This window comes from Hyperolius riggenbachi, chromosome 8 (assembly GCF_040937935.1).
Source record: "Hyperolius riggenbachi isolate aHypRig1 chromosome 8, aHypRig1.pri, whole genome shotgun sequence".
Lineage (NCBI taxonomy): Eukaryota > Metazoa > Chordata > Amphibia > Anura > Hyperoliidae > Hyperolius > Hyperolius riggenbachi.
The window spans coordinates 92,787,020-92,807,049 of NC_090653.1; the positions used below are offsets into that span (position 1 = coordinate 92,787,020).

Consider the following 20,030-nt stretch of genomic DNA (forward strand, 5'->3'; position numbering starts at 1 on the left):
CCTGTTTACTATGAACTACAAGGTCCTCCTACTTATGTAGACTCATGACTTCTACTGTGTTCCAGGGGATCTCGTAAATGTAGCTTGGGATCTATTTTTCTGCTTACATTGGTGTCACATGGTCACACCCGATTAACCCACTCAGCAGCTGGATCTGCAGTTTAGAGAAATCAAGTTGTACACAACTGCAAGCACATTTGCCCAATGAAACTGGTATTTAGTCCACTGTGCAGTTTATAACTGCTTATCATTCTGATTGCTACTAAAAATTGTCTTGTTCAGTTCTGGGTTTAGTTATTAAACTACACCGCGGTTTTATTTGAGATATCTTCCATTTACTTATGTGTTGACCACCGTCTCACCTACCTGTCAGATTTTGATTCAGGTTTTGAATCTGGAGGTGGAGACCACAACATGGACTTTCTGTTCTCAAGTGCCTTCAGCTGTGGAGATCTGTTTGATAGAAAAAGTGTTCATTGGTTACAGGGTTATTGCAAGGGGGGTAAGAATAGATTAACAACAGAGTATTGGTTAATGTCTTCATTTATACAGTACCCTTCCATTTAACATCTCTTCTATGCCTGAGTGGTCAGGGACTAAAGGGGAAATGGGCTGGTCGGTTGTCAGAATCAGTTCTTTACAGGACAATTTTATACAATGCAATTTTATACAATGCAAAGATTATAGCATAGCTTATCATTTTCCCCTCCGTTTCTGATCGATCGCAACGATTTACTTGAACGATTGATTATTTGGGAAATTGGTTTGTTAATGGGCACCTTGACTTGAGTGCTTTGCAGGGATGCAGTTAGCCATGATACAAGCTCAAATTTGAGACAGGTAAACTTCATTGTCTGCTGCACCTTGCTCAACACTTAATTGTTTCTTCTTACATGAGATTTATCTCACATGTGAACCAGTATGATCACACCCTGTACAAAAACAAAAAAACCTTGTGGTGATCTCCACCAGAGTAGTACCAGCATTCGACTTCAGATATACTAGCTGATAATCAGACCTTCAGGAGCAGGAGAAGTGCTTATTAACAGCTATTACCATCCAGTCTCGGCAGGACCTGGAATACAGAGTGTGGACGGTAATTTCCACATAGGCGATATATGGTGGTTGCAGGGCCTGTAACCCACCTTTGTGAGTACAAATAAGCATGTACTTTCAACCAACAATTAACACCTTACAATACTGCACCATTTAGCTCCTGGTCTCTTGTCGTCATATACAGTAGGTGACAGTGGTTCCCCACAGTGACCACCTTTACCCCTCTAGTGAGCTATAATTACTGGAATGATAACTTGGTAAAGGGTCCTACATCTGATAAGTCTGAATTTACACCTATACCTGATAGATACCCTCTCTCTCCATGAAAGTTATGTTTTTTCACTAACTACCGGTACTTATCTATCGTCTTATGAGATATAATGTGTCATTATTACAACATGAGAATGCAACCCTTGGCCATTATATAAAGGGCAATCCCATGTGGCCTTAAAGGGAACCTTAACTGAACGGGGGGTAAAGAGTTTTACTTACCTGGGGCTATTACCAGCCCTCTGCAGCAGTCCTGTGCCCTCAGCGCTGCTCTGGAATCCTCTGGTCCCCCGCTGTCACTTAGTTTCGTTTTTGATGACTCACCAGTCGCCGGCCGCCATGCGTATTATTGGACGCATTCACCAATGCAATTAGCGCTATTGCGGACTGCAACGCGTACAAAAATACGCGTTGTCGCATTCCGCACGCGTAGATATGCGGCAACGCGTATTTTTGTACGCGTTGCGGTCCGCAATAGCGGTAATTGCATTGGTGAATGCGTCCAATAATACGCATGGCGGCCGGCGACTGGTGAGTCGTCAAAAATGAAACTAAGTGACAGCAGGGGACCAGAGGATTCCAGAGCGGCGCCGAGGGCACAGGACTGCTGCAGGGGGCTGGTAATAGCCCCAGGTAAGTAAAACTCTTTACCCCCCGTTCAGTTAAGGTTCCCTTTAAGCCCCATACAGCGGTCTTTTATGCAGCACAATTGTCAAAAGACTTTTGCTGTGAAACAAGTTGAAACAACTAAAAAAAGTATTTTGCAATTGTTCTATTGTATGGGGCTTTAAATACCGCATCTCTTTTTGGAGGGAACACAAACTGTTAATATCATTATCCTCACTACCCCGAACCCATCGCTGTGAATTGTGTTATAACTCATACCTGCATAGTTGTATAATCTTTTTTTTTTTTCGTTGTTTTTCAACATGGATACCTGTTTCTTATTATCATGAGATTTTCGATTGACCTCATGTTATGTTCTAATCCTAATAAAAATTATTGTCACAAAAAAAGAAACAAAAAAAACCTCCTGATCATTTCAGACCCAAAAACCTCAATAATGTAACCTACTGGAAATGTAGGTATATGTTTCTGTGAAACATTATAATCCACGTAGAAGAAAAAAGTAACTACCTTAGGTTACAGAATAATGCAAATAACAGAAGTAATGTGAATGTAATAGTAGTAATGCAAATGAACGTATATTTTGTAAATAAGTAGAAATGTAGTACAGCTATTCAAATACAAAATTTTTTTTTTTTTAATCCTCATTACAAAAGCTAATATAATACCGGAATAAATTACTGTTAAAGCTGCACAATATTATAAAGATTATATTATCAAAATGTTATTGTTGCAGAATATTTCAATAGTATTTTGTTTTAATAATGTGAAAAAATATAATAAAACAACAACATTTTAACCCGAGATATTGAATTCTGGTTGAAATAGGAAGATAATGTTTTAATATTGAGATTTCCTGCTAATCAATTAAAGGGAATACAGAAACTGAAGAAATGTTATAACCCACAATTACTGTATTTTTGGACTATAAGACTCACTTTTTCTCCCCAAAAGTGGGGAAAAAAGTCATTGTGTCTTATAGTACAAATGCAGGGAGTTCCTGACTTGTGAATGCCTACCAACACAAACCTCCAACCCGCAGCAATGTTGGGGACTCCCTGTACTGTGCCCATGCAGAGGAGTACACGGGGACAAACAGAGGATGCAGGGGGACACAAAGGGGCATAGAGGAGGACACAAGGGGCATAGAGTAGGACACGAGGTACAAGGGGGGCATAATCCACAAGATGACCCTCTAACATGGATGCACCAGGGTTAGTATATATTTTTTTCGCCTGGTTTTTGTCCTCTAAACCTAGGTGTGTCTTATGATCCGGAGCATCTTATAGCCTGAAAAATATGGTAGCTCAACCGTTCAAACCCATTGGGAGACAGAAATTCACCTTTATTCTACCATCAAAGGAAATCCAGATATCCCCCCAAGATTGCCTTATAACAGGTTTGTAACAGAACAACAACAAAAAAAAAGACGAGAGCTTAGACTTGCAGAAATAATAGGCAATAAGACGGAAGATTATAAGGGCTATAGTATATTAAGTATTGGAAAAATCATTCCATGAAATAAAACACATACAGATCTAAAAGTAGTGGGCCCCTAAAAAAAGAGGTGATAAAGGGACCAAAAATAATAATAAAAAATATACCATTAATGTAGAACAGGACTCGTATATCATATCTACAGCTCTGTTTTAATTAACAATGTACAATTGCTGAATAACTATAAATACAAGTATGTACTATGTCATCGAGCTTTCACGGTGAGCTTCAACCTTTTGTTATACCGGATCTTCCATTGAATAATAAATTTGTGCCACCCTGATCTTTAATTAGATTAGATTAGATGTGCCACTTCAGCACAAAAGAGACAATTAAGGCATTAAATAAAGGATATGAAGGTACTGTAGGTATGTTTTCAACTTTTCTCTACATAGCTCAAATTGTTTCTCTAGCTAATCCAGAAACATGGTATGAGCACTGTACAGACATCCGGTTTGGCTATAGCTGAGCAATGCAAGGGGAGAAGGTTGGACCTGGTAGCCCATAAGCAGCTGGTGTTCAGGAGGGGGTGGGTTATTGCAGTACTTAGGCGTACATGCAAAAAGGGTGCCTGAAAATTTGGATTCTAGAAATGGCAGCTAGAAGAATATTGGTAAATGTACAGATTTTCTACAATTTTGCAGTGCTTTTTCTGATTGTAAAATATCAGTAAATATTTTACTATAGCTAAACCTAGCCCTAGTCTCACACAGAAGAATACAAGCGAGCCAAACACTCAGTGAACCAAGTCCAACGTTTTATTCAAGTTAAGTGACACAGTTCCATTCCATATACCAACGATTCATTTCGGGGCCCCTTTGTCAAGGTAACAAACACAGAATGGCATCACCATTCTGTGTTTGTTACCTTGACACAGGGGACCCCACGGGGCCCCAAAATAAATCGTTGGTATATGGAATGGAACTGTTTCACTTAACTTGAATAAAATTTTGGACTTGGTTCACTGAGTGTGCTGATCACTTGGATTCTTCTGAACTTTACTTTGATCCAGCACCTTCACGGTAGTGTGCAATTCCATGTGGACATGTCTATTCTCACACAGAGCTCTCCCTTTAATGATGCTTAAACCTAACCAACCCTCCCCCTCTATTGCCTAATGCTAACCACCCCCACAAATGCCTCACTCCCCCCCCCCCGGTGCCTAACCCTAGCCAATTCCCCCAGCTAAACCTAGCCCTATTCTCACACAGAGCTCTCCCTTTACTGATGCCTAGCCCTAACTAACCCTACCCTTCCATTGCCTAAACCTTAACCCACCCCAGAAAATGCCTAACCACCCGCCCCCCTGGTGACTAAACCTAGCCGACCCCCCCTAGCAATGCCGAACCTTAAAAGACCCCCCTTGATGCCTAACCTTAAAAGCTCTCCTCCCGACGCCTAACCTTAAAAGACCCCACTCCAATGCCTAGCCTTATCCACCACTAGCCCCGGCAAAACCTGCCGATGTACTTGCTGCATAAAAATGTAAAATATCAGACGCCACAGAAGTTTTGGCACCTCCATAGGCTACCATTGAAATTTCAGTTATGGGAGGAAATGTGGGTGCTGGAGGTACCTAATAAAATAGCAGGCTACCAAATTGCCTGCCAATTACGCATTGCAGATTTCTGTTGCCAAACCGAGTCTATATTGTCCTTGCATCTGCCTATTGAATCTTTTCTTGTCTTACCTAAAGAATAGGTTTAGGCAGATAATACTCGATAGAAAAAATACTTTTGCATTTTTCAGCAAGAGGGCAGGCCTACGCACCGGCAGCAGACAGACAAAGAGTTCCAGGATTTATTCAGAAGAAGAAAAGGGCCAGGCAGATAATTATAACTTTATAGGAGAAGAGGACCCATTGAATATATAATTTACACAGGAGGTCAGCTTAATGGTGCCCATATCTGATACAATGTTTTAATTCTTTTCCAATCAGAGAAATTCGATTGATTATTACGTTTGGTCGAATAGTTTTCAAAATTATTTTCGAGGTACCATACAGGAACATTTGATTTTTCAGAAAATATGAGAAAAACAATTGAATATGAAGAAATAGATGGTTGGGAAAAATGGTTCTAAAGTAAAAAAAAAACTAATTTGATCAATTTTATTCAATTGTAAATGAAGGGTTTGCGATATTTCCTGCACTTTTTCCTCCGATGGAGCAGGAAGAAGAAATGGCTGTAATAAGTAATAAGAAGAAATCTTGTATAGCTTTTGCCCTTTATCTGTGGACCAAACTGGACGAGAAAAAAACTAAACTGAAAAGACTGTGGGCAAAGAATTTGTTGCAGAATAAAGACAAGTACTCTCATGTGAGGCTTCTACAAGAATTAGAATAACCCAGAACATTTCCACAACAACTTGAGAGTTAATGATGCTTTTACTTGAAAAAGTTAAACTTTTGGCGGAAAAACAAGAAACAAATATGCAAACATGAATTAGAAGCTCAATTACACCATGCCTCCTGCAGCCTCACTGACAACACACATGTACTCACCTACCTCCACTACCACTATATATACTGTATCTTGCTTAATTAAAATAGTAATCCTTTCTAATTTAACATTAAACTTTACTTTTGCAGAGCACACCTATTTTTTTATAAAAAATCAACAATCATTTCAGGGCTCCACATAATAATAATAATATAAAAAATACATAACTACAAAAATGACTACTTTCTATTCCCTTAATTTTTTGCTATAATTCACAATACATATAAAGTTTCCATTCTTTGAAACATTTATTTCAATGTTTATCTAATATTTTTTTCTATACAACCTACCATATACTAAACAATTTCACCAACAATCATCCAGATTTTCCAACATATCCAATCATATTTAAAAAAACAAAAAAACTATAGAATCATTAATTTTTTTCTCGAATGAAAATAAAAAATAATTTTGATTTTCACTCTATTTAATCATTCAAATAAATGGGAAATATCAAATGTTTTAATTGTACAGGCACCATTAAGCATATTCAAGGTTTAAACTAGGCACAGATTGTAGGTAAAACATCAACAAAACTTTCATGCAGGACCAAAACAGGGCTTACTCAAATCTAATGTGCACTACAATTATTGATTTACAATGAAAAAAGTTAAAACATAAAATATAAAAAACACAATACAAATGTAAATCAGCCATGTTATGTGATGAACAGTGACCATGATGACCTACATTGGGCCGGGGGCATCATCTTTCTCATCGTCAGAGTTCTGATGGATCCAGCTCTTGTCAGTCTTCAGCTTTGTACGCACTTTCATCTGCTTCAGGATTTTTTGTCGGTCTTCTGGAACTTCTGTGCCTCCTGAAATCAACAAGAATGTCCATAGTCAGAATTATACTTAGAAAAGGTTCTATCTAGCCAGTGGCTAAAAAGAAAAAAAGACTATAGATAGCTGGCTAAATAAACAAAAAAGAAGCAATGGCACTAACCGAAGTGTGACCTGTGACAATCGCAGAGATCTTCTAGACTAGTACAGTATGTTGGAAGATCTCTTGGTGACTGACAACTAAGGTCCCTTTTCTATGAGGAAAATTTTCTTAGCAACTTACAAAGAGGAAAACTCATCTGAAAGTGCTACAACAATCTAGTGAGCCCCTCATAATTAGACTGTGTTTCCCACTGAGGGACAATTAACAATATGAATTGTTCTGTAAATCACTACAGAAAATGTCAGAGCTGCATAAACACAATTTAATAACAATTAGCTTAATAACAGTGGCGTAGCTAAGGAGCTATGGGCCCCCGTGCAAGTTTTACATTGGGCACCCCAAGCACTCTATACATAACAATTGATATGGTGCACAAAACCTGCCAAGGAGAACAACATGGTCAGAGGTTCAAGTAGGGAATGGGAAACAGTTTGTTAATCATTATTACCATTTAAAGCATCTATTGAAGTAATTATTACCAACACAGGGCCAATAGAGAGCTAATATTGTGATTGAGGGAGGGCCCCTCTGACCCAAGGGCCCTGATGCGGTTGCTACCTCTGCAACCCCTATTGCTACGCCACTGCTTAATAACTATGTGGTATATTCACTAAACCCTTGTAAATTTTCATGTGCACAGGTAGCACACTTTAAGTTTACTGAGGTGTACACAAACTACGTAATGCAAATTGAACCATTAAAAGAGAAAGAAAAGCACACAACTTAACCACTTCACTCTTAAGGTTTTTTACCCTAACAGACCAGAGCAATTTTCACCTGTCAGCGCTCCTCTCTTTCATTCGCCAATAACTTTATCACTACTTACACACCAAAATGATCTATACCTTGTCTTTTTTGCCACAAATTTGGCTTTTTGTGGGTGATACTTGTTTTCAGTTATTACTTTCCTTTCTATGCATTTTATGGGGGAAAAACACACAAAAAAAGTAAAAACACTATTTCTCCAATTCCATCCCCTATAGTTTTACAATAAATAAATAAATAAAGCCCACACATTGTATTTGCCTGTAAGTCAAAGCTATCACAACATTTAAATTATATACCTAGTACGATGTATGACGACAGTATATTATTTGGTAATAAAGGTGTATTTTTTCTGGCTTTGTGCTATTTTTGTATCCAGCCAATAATTAGAAGCCCTTATTGCTAAAATAACAGTTAATACCCATGATGACATACATATGAAAAAAAAGCTCAGTCCCTAACGTAACTATTTATGTTTTTTTTTTTTTAAATGCTGTCTTTTTTTTTAAGTGTAAAAAAATAGTGTTAAATGTGTAGTTTTACTTTTTATGTATTTTTTGACTGCTAAATCTCACTAGTCTGTGTGAACAAGCACACAGACAGTCTTGCTACAGAAAAGATCATTGGCTTCTTGTTGAAGCCATTATCTTTCCCTTATAAGCACTTTGATTGGTTCAGGGAATACTTGTTCCCTTTCACCAATCGCGGCTCTCCGATGGGTACACACAGAATAATTCTTCAACTTACTGCCCATACACTTCTATGGACTTGTTCACAGTACTGTGTTGTAACAGATCGGGTTATTCTAACTCACTGCATGCAGGCTTTGTATAGTCTATGTCCAGTCTCCATTGCAGTTCACGCTCATTATAACACATGGGTTATGCAACTGACCACTGTGAATCCAGCCTTATGGATGTCTGTTGCTCTATTGGCAACTTGCTGACATTCCACCTTACAGAACTATGAAGTCTACACGCGTCATGTGCACTCAGTCATTGGCTGTGCATCCCTGACATCAAGGCAGGGATGGGCGAAATCCTCGCTAGCAAGTAGCAAGATTTTTGTCAAATCTCTGATCGTTTCATGAGAATCTCGCAAATCAGTTTTGCAAAATTGGCACATTTGTTTAGACAAAAAGTTTGCAAATTGAAATAGAATTTTAACATGGCGATCGATAAATCATGTTATTTTGAATGATATGAAGGGCTCAAAATTGATCTAAAGATCATGCTAACAATAATAAAGTGGCAGCTTATACTTTTCTCACATGATGCATATCATTTACAATCTTTTTTTTACATGGAAAATCCCCATTCTCACCTAACGCGGCCGACCTGATTGCTGATCTCATGAGAATTATGCTAAGCCAGATTGGGGCAGATTTGCTGTGAGAATTTTGCTTGCTCATCCCTAGTCAGAGCAGGTAGGCATGGCTATAATAATGTGACTAGACCATGTACTGTAGTATAGCAACCGGAAACTTTCATAACAAATGTATTTATCTTTAAAGGGGCACTATAGCGAAAAATTGTAAAATTTAAAATATGTGCAAACGTAGACAAATAAGAAGTATGTTTTTTTCCAGAGTAAAATGAGCCATAAATTACATTTCTCTCATGTCGCTGTCACTTACAGTAGGTAGTCGCAATCTGACAGAAGTGACAGGTTTTGGGCTAGTCCATCTCTTCATAGGAGATTCTCAGCAAGGCTTTTATTTTTTATAAAGATATTCCCTAAAAAGGATTTATACAGTGATGCTGGGCAGCTTCCCTGCTTGCTACACAGTTTTGTGGCAGTTGGACAGAGCAACTGCCATTCACTAAGTGCTTTTGAAAATAAATAAATCCCTGAAAATCCCCCATGAAGAGATGGGCTAGTCCAAAACCTGTCGCTTCTGTCAGATTTCTACTAATTACTGTAAGTGACAGCAACATAGGAGAAAAGTAATTTCTGGCTCATTTTACTCTGGAAAAAACGTACTTATTATTTGTATGTCTGCACATATTTTACATTTTACAATTTTTCGCCATAGTGCCCCTTTAAGAGAATATTTAACTTATCCTTCTTTTTTTGCCAAATGCAATAACTGACAGTCTAAATTAATACATAGCAAATACTAAAGAGTCCCATAATGGCCACATGGTCAGCTACGGCTATAACTATGCTACATTTGACACTGTCTCCCCCAACCCACAAAAAAAAAAAAACTTTAAAAAAATGAATGTTAATAACAACACAGTAGAGACTTTAGAACTGTAAAAGTTGTTATGAAGTAGTTTCATACACATGGAAGTTTGTGTGTTAGTTGCATACCTTTCTTCGTCTGTACAGAGGCCATTGTTGGAATAAATGTTAATCCTCCTCTGTTAGATTATGTTACAGCTGAAAAATAACAAAAGAAATAACTTTGTTAGATCGTATTTGAACAGCAAATGTACAGTATATATTCTTAACAGTATGTCAAATTCCTGCACACAATTTTTCACTATTATTGATTTATAAAGCGTCTACATATTCCGTGGTGCTGTACAAAGTAAGAATACAAACAAGGTGTAACGATCGGTGAAGCACAGAGAGGATCTGATTACCGGTGATCTGCAGTATCACTGGGAATACAGATATATACCAGATTATAAGTGATCTGCAGTCTCACCGATAATCCGATATACTAGCTAACCTCTGTTCACCTGAGTAGAGTGTAGTGTTTGGTGCAACAGTAACAACTCTGAGTAAAGACCACCAGAGGAGCTGGTGGCCTATACTCCCGAGGAATTCACCCCTGAGCGGTGGGTGAGATTCCTGTAGCCTGTGGACCCCTGAGCGAGGGACCAAGGCTGGGGCGCAGGAAGCCCTGCTGCTAATATATAAGGCTTTGCCCTGAACTGGGCTAACATAACACAGTAATAACACAACCTAGTCTGGGTGTGAGGTCCGTATTCACAACACCCTGGAACTAGTCTGGAGTATAACATAAATGATAATACAGTTCCCTAGTCTTGGGTGTGAGGTCCGTATTCACAACACCCTGGAACTAGTCTGGAGCATAACATAAATGATAATACAGTTCCCTAGTCTTGGGTGTGAGGTCCGCATTCACAACACCCTGGAACTAGTCTGGAGCATAACATAAATGATAATACAGTTCCCTAGTCTTGGGTGTGAGGTCCGTATTCACAACACCCTGGAACTAGTCTAGAGAATACACAGAGGATACACAGTATTCCTAGTCTGGGGTGTGAGGGCCTTGATCTCAACACCCTGGAACTGGTCTAACAAATAATACCATACAATTAGTACTTTAAGCTATCAAGAATCTGACTCAGTGTGGATTCCCAGCTCCAGCCGGTTCTGGCACACTGTCGTGTCTAGCTAAGGTCTGAGTGCCTTCACGCAAGTGTTAGCAATGGCAGACAACCAGCAACTGACAAGCAGCAGAATATATAGTTGCTGGACTCTGCTGCCCCGCCCGAACCATTCAGCCAATCATGAGTCCTACAGGAATCAGCTGACCTTCCTGATCAGCTGACACTTCCCCTGCTGGTATAAAGGTCCTGCATTCAGGCCCGCGCGTGCATAGCTCTCCATCTGTCTAGGTGCACTAACAGACCCAGCCACACCAAGCACACGCCGCCGCATGCAAGCAGCCGCTTTGCTGTCAGGACATGCAGCGGCTTTTCCGCATTCCACCATACTACCAGACGCGTGTCCATGCGTGCAAACCGCCGCTTTGGACGCGGAATCAGCCGCCTCGTTCTTAGCATATGCGGCGGCTTTTCCGCGTTTTCTCACAGTACCCCCCTCCTGAGGAGTGGACTCCGGACATCTTCCTGGCTTTCCAGGACGTAAGTTAAAGAATTTTCCTTTTATCTCATACTCAGGCCGGCCATCAATCCACCCAGGGAGGGAGGGAGTGGAATCCACCTGCAGCGCTGCCCCGGGCGGGGACACAGGAAATGATTTTTTGTCAGCCTGTTTTTTTGGTGGTAGAATGGTTTTGGGCCAAAAACCCCTGTCTAAAGTGTCTGCTTTGGGGCTTTTGCTATCAGATTTATGCATGAGAGGGAACCGTGAGGAACAGGAACCATTAGAAATAACTGTACACTGTCCTGCCTTTCCTGCGACCTGTATCCTGGTTTTATCCACCTCGCCCTTCTTTAAACAGTGCTCATGACAATGAGCTGACCAATTCAGTAACTGTCCTGAAGCCCAGTCAATCAGTGGAGAGTGGAGTTGCAACCAGGGCATACCGAGAACAACAGCAGACCCTTTCATCGGCAGGACCAGGAACTGTAAACTCTCTTCATGCACTGCCCCTAAACAACATGACAGTAGGGGGGTTTGGGAAAGAAACTGGGCACTGCGCAATGGAGAGTCGTCCACTGCAGTGACCGAAATCTGCCGGTCGGGTGCAGATAACGGTATCCCCAGACTTTTGGCAAAATCGTAATCGATGAGGTTCGCTGATGAACCCGAGTCCACCATGGCATCTGCGGACTTGGTCCGACCTTCCCACGTAACCGAACAAGGAAGGATCAGCCGACCATCGTTCAGGGATGAACCCTGCTTACCTATGATTTTGACTAATCCTAGGCGATAGCTTTTGTCTGGCCTAGTGGAACCATGTAAAGCGTTCTTCTTTGGGCTCCTGCGACTCTTTTCCCCCAGATTCAACCTTGTGTATCCAATTTGCATAGGTTCGCCTGGAGGTGAGGGAGACCGAGAAGAGTCGTGTAAGATAGACCTTCTGGCCACTCTACCACGAATCTGTCTCTGGTGGCGCAAACGGCGATCTATCTGTATGGCCAAAGAGATTGCCTCATCCAATGATTCGGGCTCAGGATGGCCTATCATTACCTCATGAATATTATCTGACAATCCGTCCAAAAAACAGTCTAGGAGGGCGAATGCGTCCCATCTAGCCGAGACTGCCCACCTCCTAAACTCCGCAGCATAATTTTCCACCGGACCTTTGCCCTGACGCAGAAGCTTAAGCTTCCGTTCAGAAGTCGAGGCGATGTCTGGGTCATCGTAAATCATAGCCATAGCCTCAAAAAATTCATCGACCGAGGTCAGGGCCTGATGCCCAATAGGAAGACCATATGCCCAGGTCTGGGAATCCCCTGACAACAGAGTCTTAATGAACGTAATTCTCTGTGCCTCGGTTCCAGACGAATTAGGCCTTAACTCAAAGTATGATAACACTCTATTTCTAAAGTTCCGAAAATCAGATCTGTCGCCAGAAAATTTTTCAGGTACAGGCATACGTATGTCTGTGCTAAGAGGAGATCGCACTGATTGAAGTCCTGAGATAGCCCCAAATATCTGACATATCTGGGTCTGTTGGTTCAAAACTGCCGCGGAAAGTTGGTTTACCGCGGTGGTCAGGACTTCAACATGGCTATACAGTGCGTCCATTTGGGTTCGGTCTGCCATTCTGTAACGATCGGTGAAGCACAGAGAGGATCTGATTACCGGTGATCTGCAGTATCACTGGGAATACAGATATATACCAGATTATAAGTGATCTGCAGTCTCACCGATAATCCGATATACTAGCTAACCTCTGTTCACCTGAGTAGAGTGTAGTGTTTGGTGCAACAGTAACAACTCTGAGTAAAGACCACCAGAGGAGCTGGTGGCCTATACTCCCGAGGAATTCACCCCTGAGCGGTGGGTGAGATTCCTGTAGCCTGTGGACCCCTGAGCGAGGGACCAAGGCTGGGGCGCAGGAAGCCCTACTGCTAATATATAAGGCTTTGCCCTGAACTGGGCTAACATAACACAGTAATAACACAACCTAGTCTGGGTGTGAGGTCCGTATTCACAACACCCTGGAACTAGTCTGGAGTATAACATAAATGATAATACAGTTCCCTAGTCTTGGGTGTGAGGTCCGTATTCACAACACCCTGGAACTAGTCTGGAGCATAACATAAATGATAATACAGTTCCCTAGTCTTGGGTGTGAGGTCCGCATTCACAACACCCTGGAACTAGTCTGGAGCATAACATAAATGATAATACAGTTCCCTAGTCTTGGGTGTGAGGTCCGTATTCACAACACCCTGGAACTAGTCTAGAGAATACACAGAGGATACACAGTATTCCTAGTCTGGGGTGTGAGGGCCTTGATCTCAACACCCTGGAACTGGTCTAACAAATAATACCATACAATTAGTACTTTAAGCTATCAAGAATCTGACTCAGTGTGGATTCCCAGCTCCAGCCGGTTCTGGCACACTGTCGTGTCTAGCTAAGGTCTGAGTGCCTTCACGCAAGTGTTAGCAATGGCAGACAACCAGCAACTGACAAGCAGCAGAATATATAGTTGCTGGACTCTGCTGCCCCGCCCGAACCATTCAGCCAATCATGAGTCCTACAGGAATCAGCTGACCTTCCTGATCAGCTGACACTTCCCCTGCTGGTATAAAGGTCCTGCATTCAGGCCCGCGCGTGCATAGCTCTCCATCTGTCTAGGTGCACTAACAGACCCAGCCACACTAAGCACACGCCGCCGCATGCAAGCAGCCGCTTTGCTGTCAGGACATGCAGCGGCTTTTCCGCATTCCACCATACTACCAGACGCGTGTCCATGCGTGCAAACCGCCGCTTTGGACGCGGAATCAGCCGCCTCGTTCTTGGCATATGCGGCGGCTTTTCCGCGTTTTCTCACACAAGGGGTACAGAATAATACAGACAATGGTATATATCATTATCCGAAATACAGAGTTGGTACAAAATGCAGAATCGGTAGAAAATACAGAATTGGTAATTACAGTGACAAAAGTAATATAATAAAATGTGTAAATGTTGAGACTTTAGAGGGTAAATGGACTGGTTCCAAGAGCAGAAGTGGCAGAAAAGCATCCGATTGGTTGCTATGGATTGCTGCACTTGGGCCCTCATTCAATTCACTTTTTCTGAATTTAATATGTCCATTTGTATGTACATTATTCCTTTTAAAGGCAAATGGATAAAACGTACAGGAAGTACATACGTTAGGTAAAAGCCATTGGCCCATATGCAATTCTCTTTTTCACCTGAGTTTTCTCCTAGGAGATCATTTTTCATCTTTGATTTTAAATAACTTTCCAGTACTTTTCAACTAAAAAAAGTACCAAAACGTTGGGGGAAAAGTACTAACAAAATTATTTTGAGCATTTTCTTGCCTTCTGGGGGCCTAAAAGGCATTTTATTGACAAGTTTAAAAATATCACCTAGAAGAAAACTCCGGTGAAAAAGTGAATTGCATATGGCCCATTGAGTATATATGATTTCTGACAAACCATTTCATCCATGACATCACGTACAATGAATTGATACATAAATGCAAAGACATGGTCATTCACAACACTAGACTGACTATCGAGAGATGAGCATGCCTGCAGCCAACTCATGGCGCGTGGCAAATGTAATTCACAATGCATGCAGTACAGCCACACTTGTGATATTGTACCAAAGGTCATTCACAAACCAACTACATTTCTACATATGGTATCATAGCAGGGCCAGATTTACCATAAGGCAATGTAGGCACGAGACTATAGGTGCCTGATGATGGAGAGGCGGCTCACTCCCCTCCCCTTGTCCCTCCCTCAGCAAAGTGTAAGTGAGGGGTTACTCTCAGGATTTTACTGGGGCACCTCTAGCTACTTAATACTGAGAGTACCTCTGGCTACCTAATACTAAGGGGCACCTATAGCTACCTAAAGCGGGCAGGGGAAGTAGGAGAGAGGGGACAGCTGGGCCAGCCAGCAATCTTGTGATGCGGTTTGGGGAGGTTTTGTTGGTTCGGGAGGACAAAGTCTAAGGTACCAGGACATATGTGACTATAGGCTCCTGTGATGTGAATCCGGGCCTGTATCATATAAATGATATTTGTGCAAATGCATCCACCAAAATAGATCATGCATCATGTGCAAGAACCAGCTCTTAATCCGTTTTTACTCTAAATTGATAATTGACTGGGAATATCCATACTTTTATTGATTAGATTAAACACAGTTGGGAGTATGAGTGATTAATGGCCACATAGGTTAGTACTGCATCAAATGGTACAAGCCTAGCTGTGGTAGTGCTCTAATCCAGATTTAAAGGGAACCTAAACTGAGAAGGATATGGATTTTTCCTTTTAAAATCATACTGGTTGCCTGACTCTCCTGCTGATCCTGTGTGTCTAATACTTTTAGCCACAGCCCCTCAACAAGCATGCAGATCAGGTGCTCTGACTGAAGTCAGACTGGATTAGCAGCATGCTTGTTTCAGGTGTGTGATTCCGCCACTACTGCCCCAAAGAGATCAGAAGGACTGCCAAGCAACTGGTATTGTTTATAAGGAAACACCCATATCCCTCTCAGTTAAGGTTCCCTTTAATTAGATTTATATGGAAATATCACTGATATAATGGTGCAAAACAGTAAAATGGCTATTCCCAGACCAATTCTTGATCAAGGAAATTTGCGACCTTTGCCATATTCAAGGCTGTATTTATCCTTTTTCTGCCCCTAGACCAACTTTTTTGCAGCTCCCCTTCCATGTGCAGCAGCACCCATCTCATTCTATGTGCAGCCCCCTCTGTCCTGTCTAACATTCATGTACAGCAGCACCCTTCAGTTATAAACAGATCCCTCAGGCAGCAGCTCCCTATTTCCTTGTGTTGCTTCTAATTTGCAACCTCTGTCTTCCATTTGCAGCAATCCCTTTTCTATGTCCAGCCGCCCCTTGGCCAGATGCTCCCCAAGGCCCGGGCCTTGGTGGCGTTTCCAGAAAACTGTCCCTGGCCATATTGAACATACCTAACTTACACTTTCCTTAGAAGTAATACAGAGTCTGATCCACTGAGGTATCTCTGGGCTTTGATAATCTTGCATTTTTAACATTTGTTACTGTATATGTGTTTGCTGTAAAGCCAGAGTCTTGGCTACTAAATACCCATGCGTATAAACCAGTTGTACAGCATATGTGAACTCTTCACAGAAACCTTTTAACTTATTCAGCAATACAGAAGGAGGCCATGTGGGTGGATTGTGTTTAGTCACTTGTGGTCACACTGTGAATTTGACATGTGGTTTTATCCCCAGGAATCCATGTTTGTTGACAGCTGTGGGTGGGAACAAGGTTTTCTCTTAATATGATTTATGCTACAGGCAGCGCCACAAAAACAACAGGCTACTCTGAACCTACTAAACAGGAAATGCCACTTACATACAACAATGCCTTATGGGAAACTATAAAGGTGTCTGGTAATTATTTTATTTATACAGTACTGACATCCTCTGCAGTACTTTACAGAGTATCAATATACAGGGGGATGCGAAAGTTTGTGCAACCTTGTTAATCATCATGATTTTCCTGTATAAATTGTTGGTTTTTATGATAAAAAGTGTCAATTAAATATATCAAATAGGAGACACACACAGTGATATTTGAGAAGTGAAATGAAGTTTATTGGATTTACAGACAGTCTGCAATAATAGTTTAAATAAAATTAGGCAGGTGCATACATTTATGTTATTTTATTGATTCCAAAGCCTTTAGAGCTAATTATTGGAACTCAAATTGGCTTGGTAAGCTCAGTGGCCCCTGACCTACATACACAGGTGAATTCAATTATGATAAAGAGTATTCAAGGGGGTCAGTTGTAAGTTTCCCTCCTCTTTTATTTTTATCTGAAGCGTAGCAACATGGGGGTCTCAAAACAACTCTCAAATGACCTAAAGACAAAGATTGTTCACCATCATGGTTTAGGGGAAGGATACAGAAAGCTGTCTCAGAGATTTCAGCTGTCTGTTTCCACAGTTAGAAACATATTGAGAAAATGGAAGACCACAGGCTCAGTTCAAGTTAAGGCTCGAAGTGGCAGACCAAGAAAAATCTCAGATAAACAGAAGCGACGAATGGTGAGAACAGTCAGTCAACCCACAGACCAGCACCAAAGACCTACAACATCATCTTGCTGCAGATGGAGTCACTGTGCATCATTCAACCATTTGGCGCACTTTACACAAGGAAATGCTGTATGGGAAAGTGATGCAGAGGAAGCCTTTTCTCCATCCACAGCACAAACAGAGATGCTTGAAATATACTAAAGCACATTTGGACAAGCCAGCTTCATTTTAGAATAAGGTGCTGTGGACTGAAGAAACTAAAATTTAATTATTTGGGCATAACAAGGGGCTTTATGCATGGAGGAAAAAGAACACAGCATTACAAGAAAAACACCTGCTACCTACAGTAAAATATGATGGTGGTTCCATCATGCTGTGGGGCTAAATGGCCAGTGCAGGGACTAGGAATCTTGTCAAAGTTGAGGGACGCATGGATTCCACTCAGTATCAGCAGATTCTGGAGACCAATGTCCAGGAATCAGTGACAAAGCTGAAGCTGTGCCGAGGCTGGAACAAGACAACGACCTTAAACACTGCTCAAAATCCCCTAAGGCATTCATACAGAGGACAAAAACAACATTCTGTAATGGCCATCTCATTCCTCAGACCTGAATATAATTTAAAATCTCTGGTATGAGTTAGAGAGCTGTCCATGCTCGGAAGCCATCAAACCTGAATGAACTACAGATGTTTTGTAAAGAGGAATGGTCCAAAATACCTTCATTCAGAATCCAGACTTTAATTGAAACCTACAGGAAGCGTTTAGAGGCTGTAATTTCTGCAAAAGGAGGATCTACTAAATATTGATTTCATTTTTTTTTTGTGGTGCCCAAATTTATGCACTTGCCTAATCTTGTTTAAACAATTATTGCGCACTTTCTGTAAATCCAATAAACTTCATTTCACTTTTCAAATATCACTGTGTGTGTCTCCTATATGATATATTTAACTGACATTTTTTATTGTAACAACCAACGATTTATACAGGAAAATCATGACGATTAACAAGGTTGCCCAAACGTTCGCATCCCACTGTGTATATGTTGTCACTGTCACTGAGGGGTTTCACAATCTAATCCCTACTATAGTCATATGTCCATATAATAATCTAAGGCCAATTTTGTAGGGGAAGCCATTCAGCTTAAAGTGAAACTGTAGTGAAAATAACATAATGAATACAATTGCTTATTGTTTACAATATTCATTTAATATAGATAATTTAGTCAGGGTTTCTCACACTAATCCTCCCTTTGCCTACAGCGGCTGGAATGGTTAAGGGCTCTGCCTCTGACACAGTAGACCTGGGTTCAAATCTCAGCTCTTCCTATTTAGTAAGCCTGCACCTATTCAGTAAGGAGTCCTTGGGCTAGACTCCCTAACACTGCGCCACAATCGACGCCGATATTTGTGCCACCTTACGCTGTAAACAGTACCACTGCTGATATCTGCACAGCCTATAACTGTTATTTATCAGGCGCTGCCACCCAAATTACACACTGAGAACAGCTACAGCTGCAATTAACAATGTGGTCTATGCGGCACCCATTTAACCAATAGGCTGCCGGCACCCAGTAACTGCTCCGCCTCAGTGATCATTACTTGGCTCTATACTTTTTTCTGTCTATTCCACCAATATCCCTTCTCTAACGTCCCATGTATGCCCATACATTTTTTCTTCCTACCATTCCTGACATATCTCTCTATTACGCTAAAGCCTTTTCACACTTCCTGACAAGCATCTCTGAGAGCAACCAAAATCCTTCACCTTGTACAGTAAACCACTCCCTCAATACAGTCATCCTCCCAACCACATTAGCTTGATATTGTGCATCACCATGGAGTCAGCCCTTTCTTCAGTCTCTGTAAAATGCATTTTTCCTTTCTCAGAAGATTAGTTTACTATCCTCCTATTCCACAGAGATGACCAATGAGATGATCATTTTCTGAGTTTATTGTAGATTATGTAAAATATGAACCTGAACTAGTCCAAGTCAGCAGCTGCAGGTTTCATGTGGCATGACATTTGCGACAAATATGAAACACCCATGGAAACTGAGTATCTAATTGATCATCTACTATTCAATACTTTCAGGGGGTGTCTCTAGCTCTTTTGTCACTCCAGGCAAGAAAACATGTGGCATGTGGTAATATAGGATGTGGGCCAGAGTGTCCTCCTATAACAGAGTTAGTTAGACAATGTGTCCCTAAAAGTAATTAGACAATATTCTCCCCTCCCCTAGAAAGGAACCCACACGTCTCTTTTGGTTCATATGTTAGCATAGTATTTAGTAATCATGAGCCCCCAAAACACCAAGTGGTGCGTACACACACACACACACACACACACACACACACACACACACACACACACACACACTAGACTTCACTGTGCAGGCAGTGGGGGTGGCTGGGTGACAGTCCAGGCAGTGGAGGTGACAATGGAAGCAGTGAGGGTGGCTGGGAGACAGTCCAGGCA

At 41.2% G+C, this 20,030-nt stretch overlaps 1 protein-coding gene across 3 annotated transcripts in view; it reads right to left on the bottom strand.

The window, feature by feature from the left end:
* The window catches only part of ZNF185 (zinc finger protein 185 with LIM domain), a 239,807-nt gene that overhangs the window by 170,546 nt on the left and 49,231 nt on the right, over positions 1-20,030 (bottom strand). For all 3 annotated transcript variants that reach the window (XM_068250904.1, XM_068250902.1, XM_068250901.1), the window contains exons 2-4: positions 9,981-10,049; positions 6,642-6,771; positions 367-453 (exon numbers count right to left, since the gene is read on the bottom strand). In XM_068250904.1, coding sequence (XP_068107005.1) covers positions 367-453; positions 6,642-6,771; positions 9,981-10,005 — 242 coding nt within the window. In that variant the 5' untranslated portion in view covers positions 10,006-10,049. The remainder of the gene's footprint in view (positions 1-366; positions 454-6,641; positions 6,772-9,980; positions 10,050-20,030) is intronic.